The 13,166-nt window shown below is 36.9% G+C and overlaps 1 protein-coding gene across 1 annotated transcript in view; it reads left to right on the forward strand.

Moving 5' to 3' along the window:
- The first annotated feature begins 10,627 nt into the window (after positions 1-10,627).
- LOC117116837 overlaps positions 10,628-13,166 on the forward strand; it is a 3,339-nt gene continuing 800 nt past the window's right edge. Inside the window, exons 1-2 of the mRNA XM_033260928.1 lie at positions 10,628-11,096; positions 11,628-13,157. Coding sequence (XP_033116819.1) covers positions 12,229-13,157 — 929 coding nt within the window. The 5' untranslated portion in view covers positions 10,628-11,096; positions 11,628-12,228. The remainder of the gene's footprint in view (positions 11,097-11,627; positions 13,158-13,166) is intronic.

The raw sequence follows: 13,166 nt of genomic DNA on the forward strand, positions 1-13,166 counted from the left end.
AAGCTGCCAAATTATTAGATGAGTGCATAATTTTGTAATGAAATGAAACCCCATTTTAATATTTCTTTTTTTGTGTGTTAATACCATTTTTCCTCAGAATTGTTCTGTTGCCATTGTGGGTAAAGATCACAAGTTTACAGTGTATGAAGACGATGATGTAGCCAGTTTTGTATCCTTTTCATTAATAGTTAAACCTTCAGTATGTTGACATAGCTGAAAGATATTACTTGTAATTTGTATTACTATATTACTTAACTTGTGCCATAAAAAATTGTAGCACTTGCAAGTCTTATCACAATGTTTGTAGGCCAATGCAGAATTCTGTGAATTCCTTTACCTTTGTGATTACTAGGATTCTCAAAAGGATTTCATCTGGTTTCATATACAGTAATATTTAATTGAAAAGTATAATCTCTTGATAATCCAATAAAAATTAGTAGACGTTTCAGTGTTATTTGTGTGATCAAGGCTACTGAAACTGTAGATGAAACATAGCAAGTAAGTCTAGTAATTTTTGTTTATATTGTTAACAATATAAACCTAGTATTCGTCTGCATCCAAGTCACAGAGGTCAAGTTGACTTTGTAAAGACATAAACTAGTAAAATTAGAAAGCTGAAACGCTGGTAAAAACAATCCAAAAAATATTTTCTAAACATGATTGCTTGAGGTTATATGCAGGGTCATTCCGTGTCAAATCAACCAGATTTAAAAAAAGTTCCAGTATGACCCTCTCAGATTTTGATGAAACTCCATAAAAATGATCCACTATGTGAAAAACTAACACTTAAAAAAAATTAGTGTTATAGGTTTTTTAGTTTGTGAGATATTGACTCCTCAAAAAAGGGGCGTGGCTCTTAAAGATGCGCAAACACAATTTCCTCAAACTTTGAAAGCTTATAACTCTGGACGCAGAGTTTCTGGAACGCCGCCCTCAGCGGCGTGTGCGAAGCACAACTCAGAGTCAGAAGTGGAACATGAATTTCGATATGGTTTCGTAGTCAGATTTTTGAGAAAAACTTCAGCTACTCGTATTTCTCGACTGAGACGTCAATGGGAGCTGTAATTTGTATGGCAAGGAGATGGTGCTACCCTTAATTCGTATAAAGGGAATTTACGCCCACAAACCTTTTAGTTTTGTTGTATATTTTGGTTATAATAGAAAATGTTTATTTTTTGGTGACGTCACACTCACACTATAGTTAGCATGCATACGTCATAAGCTAGAATACATCACCTTTTTCCTGGTAAGGCAAACTTTCCCGGCGTGCTTTTTTCATGGATAAACAAACACCACTGCTTTGCATATGAATGTCTTGTCTAGCTAGGGCTACAAGAGCCGCATAGTCAGCATATAATACTTAAACAAGGTACGTCTGCAACTGAATTATTCTTAGGCCCTAGTAATTTTTTTGCTTATTTAATTTAATTGCACTGTCTACTATTAGGTCTAGGCCTAGTCATATTATGCATCATCGTCCCCCGCTATACACAGAACATCAGTAGGCTAGCTCCCCCCCCCCACGCTACAGTACAGACGTTTGCTAGGCAACAGAACGTGATTGCACCTTTCTTCCCAGGTGTTCATGTAAATTTGCATATTTTTAGCTAACCAGCTGAGTGTATTCCTTTGTGAAAATGAGTACTGTGGCGTACTCATTTTCACAAAGCATTTCCATCCCCTCTTGGAAAGAGGGAACTTCGAAATAATTGTCTCCATATTTTCACTAATTAATCACTGTAATTTAGCTTACACTTATGCATGGAGGGAGCACTTAAAATGTAAAATAATAATTTCACTACCCGACAAACCCCGAACTTTATTCATGCATTACATAAATAGTTTCATCTTTGCTGTACTCCAACGTCACTGGCGCATGGTAACAACCAACTGGCAGACAATTTCCGGTCACACATTACTCTCCATAACGCAGCACCCCCTAGTTCCGTGTCCTCTGGATTGTGTTTGTTATAATTTGGTGTTCGTAATGAATTTTAAGATCACCTAGAAAAAGGGGATACTTTGGTTCAGGGGAACCTGAAATAAATAAGTTCAAACTAGATTTAGGTAATTGTGTCATAGTTCTTCTTGGAAGTTTTTTAAAAATAATTCTCTAATAATTGTAATCTATTATATAAATGATCTGTTGGATGTTTACCATTGGAATTACGTAATAAACATTGACCTAGGTTTTGTGGTGACCTTGATTGTTTTCTCCCTTCAAGAGGCAATGAACTCAGTTTGAGCTTTAAATTTTAGGCTGATGCATGGTAGCTGTCTCTTTCCAATAAATACTTTTTTTGGTTCATTTTTATATGATCTTAATAGATAATTTTCTAATGATGATTTAGCTTGAGTATTATTAAACCATTTTATTTTATCTTGTATTGTAATTTTCTCTTTAATGTATTTGAGCCATTTTGTATTACAATTAATTTTGAAATACATTTCTGACTCAAAATTGTTCAAGAGGATTTCAATATTTTTTGCAAAGAGAGCTCTAAAAGGGAACATGGCCAACAATGCATATTTTGGAGTCTATGAAAATATGTTAATATTCCTTCTGTCTATATGGATTCTACTTTGCAACATATCTGGGTGCCTTTAATGAGAATCTAGCCAATTTATTAGAAAAGGTCCTACTGTTGGACAGTAGCTCTTTGTTCTAGAGTAAAGATGCGAATGATGAGTATTTTACTTGAAAATATTGTAGTGATCCAGTAAGACTTTAGGTAAAAGCTGATTCTACAAGAAGTATCATAATAAATGATAAAATGAAGGACAGTTTTGAAGGGGTAGCAACATGAAAGTGGTAGGAACCGAAGGAAAATATAAAAAGCAGGAGATGATGATGATGGTATTGGATGTAGTCTAGGAAAAATATCTGACAAAATGACGTCAGGAGAGGAATGCCAGAAGCAGTCATACATGCCAGATGTCTTTATTGACACCTTCTGGCCACCCCTAAACCTGGATGACACTTGCGTCGAAACCTTATATAACATGTTATATCGTCATTGCGGACTTATAAAATCCGCATACACCTTAAAACTAAAAGAAAATGCATACTTTTGGAGTCCGTACTGAGCCCAAAAAATCTGCAATGAAAATATAATGTGTTATATGCAAATTAGGGACGTTTTTCAAAATGGCCGCTGAAAATACTTGAAATGTGACGAGAAGATAAAATTTTAAAAATCAAACCTACGTCATATGCAAATTAGCTAAAATATGCATATTTGGGATGAAAATATTGGGTTTAATATCTTTGTATCCAGTGGTCAGAGAAACTAATTCTTCATGTACAGTAGTCACAAAGACACGAAAATCCAGAAATACACTGGGTCATAGGTGAAACATGGCATTTCCGGTCAATTTTGATGCAAATTTTGCATTTGGGCGAATAGAAACATGCATGTTCTGAACTATTTAAAACAACGATCAAATGCTATAATTTTACCCTTAATTTCCATATTTTAGCAAATTTGCATTTAAACAGGACATATTGAAGGTGCAATTTTTAGAATTTTATCCTTGTTACAAGCCTTTATTTCAAAAAAATATTAGTTTGCACATTTTTAACTTCAAATTCCAGATTATATGTACATTTCAATATATTCGGTGGCCATTTTGAATAACGTCTATAATTTGCATATTAGGTGACTGGTTCTAATATTCCACTTCTCATAAAGTGATTTCTAGGCCTGTTGTCCATATTCAATGATAGTGGAATAATATTCATCTGTATAATGAGAAGTGATAAAGATTCAATAGACATTTTGCAGGCACAAGGTTTTTAATATTGCAGTGGGTATTTGAATTAGGATTTGTTTTGCCTTAACCACCAATCTACAGTTGGCAGGGATTGAAAGTAAACCATCTAGGGCAAAGAAAGAGGAAAGTTCCATGGAAGCAGAGAGTGCACCAGTAGCAGAGAAAGGGGAAATCTCAAATACAGAGGGTGAACAACCAATGGAGCATTAATTCACACCCAGCACCCTTCCTTAACCCCTACTTTCCATGCGATGGATACTTTACACTGTAGCTTTTACTAAAATCATCCAGTTAATGTCTTCATTTTTTATTATAAAGCTGGTAAAAGTTGGCAGTAAAAATTGTAACAATACTGACTTTAGTTGTCTTCTTGACTTACATTATGTGAACTCAAATCTAATTTGGAACAAAATTAATTGACTTTATTAACATACAAAAGGAAAAGTGTGGTATTTTCATGCCAGTATTGAATGTTTTATATTTTAAAAGTGTTCTGGGGTTAAAAATTGGCGCATTATTCCTGTTATCGTAGAAGTACTGTAATTATTGGAAAATCTGAATAAAAAAGTGTAGAATTAAACAGTTTAGTTTTTCATTTACTGTACTTGGCAGTCAGTTTCAAATAAATCATTAATATTCAGTGACTATTTCTATTATGTTTTTTACTACTGTAAAATGCGATCATTTCAAATTAAAAGATGTTCAAATTTCATCATTGTGTAAGTCTGAGTGACAATACCAATTTGATTGTGGACCCACTTTGCACCTTTCTACGAAGTAAGAAGGTGGTAAAACCTGTGCAAGTTAGTAGTTAAATTGTATTGCATATTTTTAAAATTTAAAACTTGCTTTACTCTCGGTGTTCCGTGCTTTTTGTTAATATTAAGCATATGTTCACGAAGTTTTGATGAAGCCCAATGGCATATCTTGTCTGCAAACCTTATGCTGCTCGGTGATGATGTATGATGGAGAGGGTTCCAGAAAGAAAGACCTCTTTGAACAACGTCGAGTTGCTTACATTGTGTAAGGAACACAATATCAGATCTGGTATTACCAGAGGGATAACACACACACAGATAATTTACCTAAAGCAGAAAGAAATGCTATCAATGAATAGAAACGCAACCAGGGTATCATCATAAAACAAGCCGACAAGGGAGAAGCCACAACGATTTTCAATAGATCTGACTACATTTCAGAGGCAAACTATCGAACATCAACTTTTATAAACCACTTACAGACGACCCTACAGAACATTACAGAAAAGAATTAATTTCTCTAACCGACGAACTTTCTGATAACACTTCGAATGCAGTTAAGTTACTAATCCCTAACACTCCACGACCCGCTGTATTTTATACGATCCCAAAGGTACCCACATTAGTTAAACGCCACCTCAAGCTTATGTGAGGGTATATTTTGAATAAGTACTACATTGCGCCCTCATAGTCACCTCATCAAATAACACTTGGGGATGAGACCAAGCCAGTGACAGTTCAACCGTCGGTCTGGTAACAAACAACATTGTAAATACAGCTGACTCATTTTCCAACGTCACTCATTTAATACCATTTACAAAACGTATGTGGTAATGTAGTAATGTTACGTTTATGTTAAACACTGTACCACGGTGTCCGATACATTAATGACAGGATGAGAACGATTGGTTTCTATAATTAACGCTAATTTTAGTACATATTATAATATGCTACATTATCATACGTAATATTACTTTAGTATTTTTATCTTTTAATGAATATTTTATGTTGACGATAAGTATATAGAATACAGTATGTAAGCCCAGAACGAATTAACGATACAAGGGTACTCGCATACCTGTGGTCGATTAAAGGTCTGCCTCTCATGACCTTGTGTAATTATACACCGAGGTACATTGTCCTGTGTTACAATGATGACAATGTTTTGACTTGTTAACTAGCTAGTGATCATTTTATATTATTATTACTACGTATTACTTTGTTATATAAATATTAGGTTATGGTATTATTTAATCCACAACGAAACAGTAGATTAATTATTTAATACTGTAGATAAGATACTATGTTATACCACTGTAGTTGGATATGTTGTTAATCTGAATCTTAATTGCTATTCAGTTGGCCTTCGGGATAATTACTTTACCATCGTTTATGTAGGTTTTGTTTATAGATACCGTAAGTTAATGGGAGCTAACGAATTGCTATTGTAGATGGACTGTGTTGGTTTTTTTAATAAAAAGTTTTGTTTTAAATAGTTTAATAATATCTATCGTCAAAAACGTGTAATTTAACATTAACTCAATAATACAGACTTTAATAATAATACTTACTAACTTTAATTTACTTTAATTGCATTTGGTGCGTTATTTACGTTTACATAGCGTTTATTATTATTAACTACTGTACTTTACTTTTAATTAACGATTTTGTTAAAGTTTCTTTATATCTAATTTATTATCATTTATGTGCTTAGCTTAATTCCTTGGTAAGATCGTTCTCGAATTCGACTGAGATTACGTGTGACCTTGAACCTGTTATTAATTTCTAACTTGTCTTTATATTTTAATAAACTTATTGATTTGCTTTATAAATTCGGTCTTCTTCTCTGTCTGTCCAGTGATTGAACCAATTTAGATAATTCCTCGTCTTGTACGAGTTGTGCTGGTCACACAATTTTATGGGAACAGACGCAAATTTATATGGGAAAGATTATTTTGTTTACAGAAAGTAGGCCTTATAATAATAGCTATAGTAAAATTAATAATAATTAATATTAATACTTAAAATAAACAAACCAGCACAGTCCTGATACTTTAGCAGAGTGATGGCAAGCCCACCGCAACTTACCCCTTACAACGCAGAGCCAAACGGCTGGACTTCAACCAGTACAGGCAATCTGACACCACTGCAAATGGCAGGATTCGATCCACAATTTGTTACACCAACCACATCGGATCGATCAACGCAGTCGCTACCACTACCAGTACAGAAACTAAACTACTCGGATGCGGACGATAGTTCGCAATTACCAAGCTCTGGAGTTATTACTACGCACCAAACAAAGCCGGTTGCCCCGTTTTCGGGTCGCAACAATGGCCACCAAATAGAAGACTGGATAAGGGACATGCGGTTCCTTATAGAGTCAAAGAAGTTAAGTGATAGCGCTGCCTATGGTGAGGTCATACGCCATACACAAGGTAGACCCAGAGATTTAGTACTAAATCTAGAAGCAACGGCCGACGCTGGCAAGAAAGCAACAGCTGCGTTTGAAGAATTGACTCTAGAGTATGGCGAGGCTAACCCCACAATGTCACCGATGGCTAATTTCTATGCTAGCGTTCAAAGAAGAGGAGAGAGTGCGGCTGATTTTGCTATTGTGTTGGAGGCCATGCTGAGAAAGGCAGAACAGGTAAAATCGACAACATTTGACGATCATGACTAAATGCTTACCACCCAGTTCATGTTTGGGTTAACTGATCTGAAGGTTCGAGAGAGACTGGCCCCTATGAAATCAAGAGATATGCTGTTCTCGCAGTTGCGACGTGAATTGCGAATAATTTCAGAGGAACAGATCCTCGCAGACAGAAGGGCGTTTTCACTAAACCAAACAGTTGAGAAACCCAGCACATCATCTCAGATTGATAGATTGACAATTGCACTGGAAAAGCAACTCGAGGCTACGAAAAGGTTAATCGACAATCAGCATGTTTTATCGGATAGGTTACATCAACTAGAAATAGCAGGGCAATTCACCAGTAATCAGTCGTCGATGAACCAGAGGTACCAACCCATGCCATCGCAGCCTCCCCCACAATTTCAAAAGAATCAGGGGTATCAATCTCCACCATCACAACCTCAACCAAAATTTAAGCAATCAAAAGTGAGGTGTTATAACTGCCACGAGTACGGACATATCGCTCAATACTGCTCCAAGCCTTTAAACTAGTATCACCTGCTGTTGAGGGACAACCAGTGGGTGCGGAGAAAGAGAGCCCGATTTTAAATATTTTGGACAGTGACGACTAGGGCCCCAAGATAGTTGGGCACGCAAATACATGTCAGGTGCATGTGAGTGGAAAACAATGTGTAGCATTATTGGACACCGGCTCCCAAGTAACAACCATCACCTCTGAATTTGTAGAACACCCAGTTTTATCAAAGGCAGATATCCTACCAACGGATATCGTTATTGAGGGTGCCGGAGAACAAGCTGTTCCGCACAAGGGAGTAGTGTGTATCGATCTGCAAATACTTGGAAAACAAATCAAGACAGTACCGGCTTTGGTTGTGTCCGCAACTTCAGCTAGGCGGAATATTCCATGTTTAATTGGTACCAATGCTATTCGTGCTAGCCGAGATGTCTTCCATACGAAATACGGGCGTTCCCTGATGCAGAGAATTCAACGCATCTCCTCTCCGTGGCATTTAGCATTTTAATATGTAAATACTGATGGAATGGATTTGGCGACCAAAAATGGAAACATTGGCATGATCAAGTACATGGGGCGACGCCCAATCACAATACCGCCTGGTACTCAACGAGTAGTATCAGCTAAGGCACCCAGAGTGATCAAAGACAGGGAATTTACTGAACTCGTCGAACAAATTACTAACGATGTTAACTCACGTGACCATGATTTGATAGTCGGTTGTGGTGTTGCTGAAGTTTCGAAAGGTTGCGTACCAGTTACCATTGTCAATTCCTCATCTCAACCAATTAAACTGTGGCGACGTACGTGTATAGCTAACCTGGCTGTAATATGATATCTAACATTGAAGGTGGTGATGCGAAAGATGTCTGTCTCAGTATGGAGGTTTCTGCTACTAGCGGTGACGAGGAAGTTTCTGACGATCCCGACCTTCAACCGGACGTCATTCGACGCATATTAGAGAAGAACAGCGACATCTTTTCCAGTCATCCCAATGACATAGGTTTTACTAATAATGTGGTGCACAGAATCCCACTAATAGACCAAACGCCGTTTCGATTGCCGTACAGACGCATTCCCCATCCGACTTTAAGGAAGTTCGCGACCATGTGAAGGATTTACAGCAAGCAGGAGTTATTCGGGCAAGTCAAACCCCATTCGCCTCACCTATTGTCGTCCGAAAGAAAGACAGGAGCGTGCGTCTATGCGTCGATTACCGAAAATTAAACTCCAAGACTGCTCGTGACGCGTTCCCCTTACCGAGAATAGAGGAAAGACTCGATTCCCTCGGCAAGGCAAAATATTTCTCCAGTCTAGACTTGACATCAGGGTAACTTCAAATTAAGATGGACCAACAAGACCAACACAAGACAGCATTCACCACTCCATTTGGGCTGTTTGAGTATACCCGTATGCCTTTTGGGCTTATGAAAGCTCCAGCATCATTTCAATGCCTAATGAATACTGTTTTTGGCGATCTCAATTTTACTGATCCTTTACTCTACTTAGACGACATCATCGTATTTAGCGAAACAATCGAGGAACATGTACGGAAACTCCAAACGGTATTCGATAGCCTTCGTAGTCACGGTCTGAAGCTAAATAAATCGAAATGTCATTTTTTAAAGAAGAAAGTACAGTATCTTGGCCATCGCGTTTCGGCGGAGGGTGTATCCACAGATCCCGACAAGGTAGCTGCCGTGGAAAACTGGCCAATTCCAAGCGGGAGGAAGGAAGTACGCCGTTTCCTCGGTTTCACTGGCTATTACCGATGTTTCATTAAGGACAACGACGGAAAATTTCTTATAGATGGGAAAATCAACTTTATACGGTAGTGTCTAGATTCCCTGATCAGCCCGTGTATGTTGTACGTTCGATTGATGGAAATAAAGAAAGAACAGTTCTTTGGAATTTAATTATTCCCTGTACCTTTAGTACCCTTGATGAAAGCGACGAAGAGACAGAACAATTCATTTCATTCATTCCTCCACCGCCAGAATTTGCATCATACAGTTCAGAAGATAGCTCTTCGGAAGACAGTTCGTCAGATTTTGAGAACAGGTACAATCTGCGCGAAATAATTCGTCCACCAGTGAGATTTGGACATTGAGGGACTGATCATGAACTTATATTGACGAACATTTTCTTAATGTATCTTATGCTTTTATATATTTTGATTGTATCCATTTGTTTAATTGTTTTTTAAATTGTTGGGGACAACAATAGTAAACTAGGGGGGTGTATGTGAGGGTATATTTTGAATAAGTACTACATTGCGCCCTCATCCCTTGGGGATGGGACCAAGCCAGTGACAGTTCAACCGTCGGTCCGGTAACATCATTGTAAATACAGCTGACTCATTTTCCGACGTCACTCATTTAATACCATTTACAAAACGTATGTACTTTATATTTTATTCTTTACTTTTAACTGTTATTTCAATGATTTAGTAATGTTACGTTTATGTTGAACCAGGGAGTTGTTATTTAAAAGGAGTCACAACCGAATCCTCTCTTTTGATCAGTCTACTTGGGTCCTACTAAATACCACACGGGACCATTCGCGACCACACGGAACCACTCGCGACCACTCGGGACCACTTGCGACCACACGGGTGCAAAAATGATAAAAATATTACCACACGAGAGTAGAAAACTACTTAATAATCAATAGAAACCAACTTTTAGTACGGTAAAATATATTATATATAATATATAGATATTTACTCACAAATTAATTATTATTATTATTATTATTATTATTATTATTATTGCTGTGCGAATATACTCATTTGAGGTTTATGCACATTATAGGACGATTATTATTATTATTAGTAGTAGTAGTAGTAGTAGTTGTTGTTGTTGTAGTAGCATTATTATCATTGTATTATTATTATTATTTATTATTATTATTATTATTATTATTATTATTATTATTATTATTATTTATTTTCTTTTGTCTGGTACTGTTGGCCTAAATTCAGAATTCCTAAATTCATGTACAGTATATTGTGTAAGTAACCTCTGCTAATTAGCATGCATCAGCTCAGTACAGCTACGGTATATAAAACATTTGTTATTTTATAAAGTATAGGCCTAGCCCTTATTGTTTATGCTAATAAAGTGTTTAAAGAAGGTTTATTGCATGGACGACCGAGATATTCGTTTAGTAATAAACGTATTAATGTCACTAATTTTAACCTTTGTTATTTTTTTTCTAAAATGATGTGTTGTGCTCTTATTTATTGTTTCATTTAGTAATGAAAATAATTACGAGAGTGCGCCCTCTGTAAAGAGGTTGACATAGTCACGTCCAGAGCATACTTGAATTGCAAAGTTTAGCTGAGAATAGGTTCAATTTCGTTGATTGTTTTGTTGATTTGAGAGACCAGAATGTAAGTAATTATATGATGTTAATGCTAATAATATAGAGAATAATATTATGGATGGTTGGAATAGGCCTTAAATAATTTAGTTGGAATTTACAATTTGCATGAGAAGGATTAGGCCTAGCGTAAAACATGAGATACGGAGACAAAACGCCGATAGGCAGGATATAGGCCTGTGTGTAGTAAATGGCAGTATATTAATTGACGTGATAACTGTCAGAGATGATTTATTCTTATTGTTTGGGAAGTTGGAGTTAATGTCCAAGTACTGTTGAAAATATTAGATTTGATATGAATGACTCCAGATAGATGTATGAATGGTTGTCATTATTATAGGAAATGTTTAGATTTGTACTGTAACGTAATACGATCTATCGCGAGTGTAAAATGGCTAGCAGAGGCTCTGTTGGCAACGGGTACTTGTTGCTAGGCCGTCACGCTTGACTGAACATGTCAATTAATTTGAGTAGGCGTTAACCTTATAGTATTTCCCGATTGATGCGAGTTAATATTGTCTTTCTTATTATTTGTTTGCAGTTTTCGAACGTCGTTTGAAATAAACGTCATTATTATTATAAATCAACAAAGAGTGAGCCTGAGTATTTGAGTATCGACGAAACATTCGAAAAATTCAGTGTTCTGGAAGATAGTGTTTCAAAGCATTCAAGAGAATTTCCGCATTTCGGAGAGTGTATTGCAGTCATTCGAAGAGTTATTACAGTATTTCGAAGAGTTTGGTGCTGCTTTCCAAAAATTAACAGTGACAGACTTGTTCCAGTATTAAAAACATGACAGAGAACCAAAAGAAAAAAGAACTAAAGCTTGTGAGAAGGAATAAGAAGGGAACCCTTACGAGAGCACTAAAAGTGTTGAGAAACCAGCAAAAGGAAGAATTAATTATCCAAGACTTCAAAGATAGAGTTCAAAAAGTAGAGAAATTGTTTGAAGCAATTGAGGAGAGCCACGGTGAGCTTGATTGAAGATGAAGAGGAATTCCTAGAGGAAGAACAATGGATGGAAAGGTGCCAAACAGAGTTTATGGCAGAGATGAATGCGATGAAAATTAATATGACAGACCAAGGGAATCAGTCGAAGCAAACTACAAGTGCTCAAGCAGTTAGTAGCAGTAGCAGTGGAGATGAAACCGACGTTAAAGTTAAAACGGATGGAGTTACCAGTGTTTGACGGAGATGTGAAGAAGTACAGTAGATTTAAAGAAGATTTTACCAAATTTGTTCAGCCATCCACACATCCGGATCAGTTAGCATTTGCCCTCAGGCAAGCATTAAGTAGGGACCCCTTGAGAATTATAGGACCGGTGGAGGACGAATACGAGAAGATGTGGTTGAGGCTAGACGAGAGATTCGGGTGTGAAAGAAAATTAGTAGAAGCAATAATCAAGGAGGTGGAAAACAAGAAGGAAGTAAGAGAAGGTGATGGAAAGAAATTAATAGAATTCATTGACGTAGTAGAAAGCAGTTACAGAGCCTTAGTGAAAATCAAGCAAGAAAGTGAAATGTCAAATATGAAGGTTCTTGGTGAGATCGAGAGAAAGCTACCTGATACGGTGTTCCAGAGATGGGTGAGAGATAGAATAAAGACCGAAGATAAAAAGGCAGAGAAGGAAGATGTAATAGTGATGTTGATTGAGTTTTTGAAGACGGAAAGAAAGAGAGTTGAGTATACTATGGAAACTATGAGACGTAACAATTCGAGCCGTCAACAAATACCTAAATCGTCTGCGGCCCTGGCGGCGGATGTTCAAAGAGTACCACAACAACTCTGTTTAATACATGATGGTGCCAGACATAACACAGAGGAGTGCAAGTCTTACATGGCACTCAAAATTGAAGATAGAGTAAGCATACTAAAGGACAAGAGGGCATGTTTCTGCTGCCTAAAGACAGGACATATTTTTGCAAGATGCTGGAAGAAGAGGCCGTGTGGAAAGAATGGCTGTACACGGGTGCATCATCCTTCCATACATTTTTTGGTAGGAGACCAGAAGAGCCAGCAGTCAGGAACAATGGCCACCATACAAAACAACATGCACAACAATGAGGTTGGGTGCTTATT

Source organism: Anneissia japonica, unplaced genomic scaffold (assembly GCF_011630105.1).
Source record: "Anneissia japonica isolate Jap-2015-1 unplaced genomic scaffold, ASM1163010v1 scaffold288167_len120962_cov154, whole genome shotgun sequence".
NCBI classification, from domain to species: Eukaryota; Metazoa; Echinodermata; class Crinoidea; order Comatulida; family Comatulidae; genus Anneissia; species Anneissia japonica.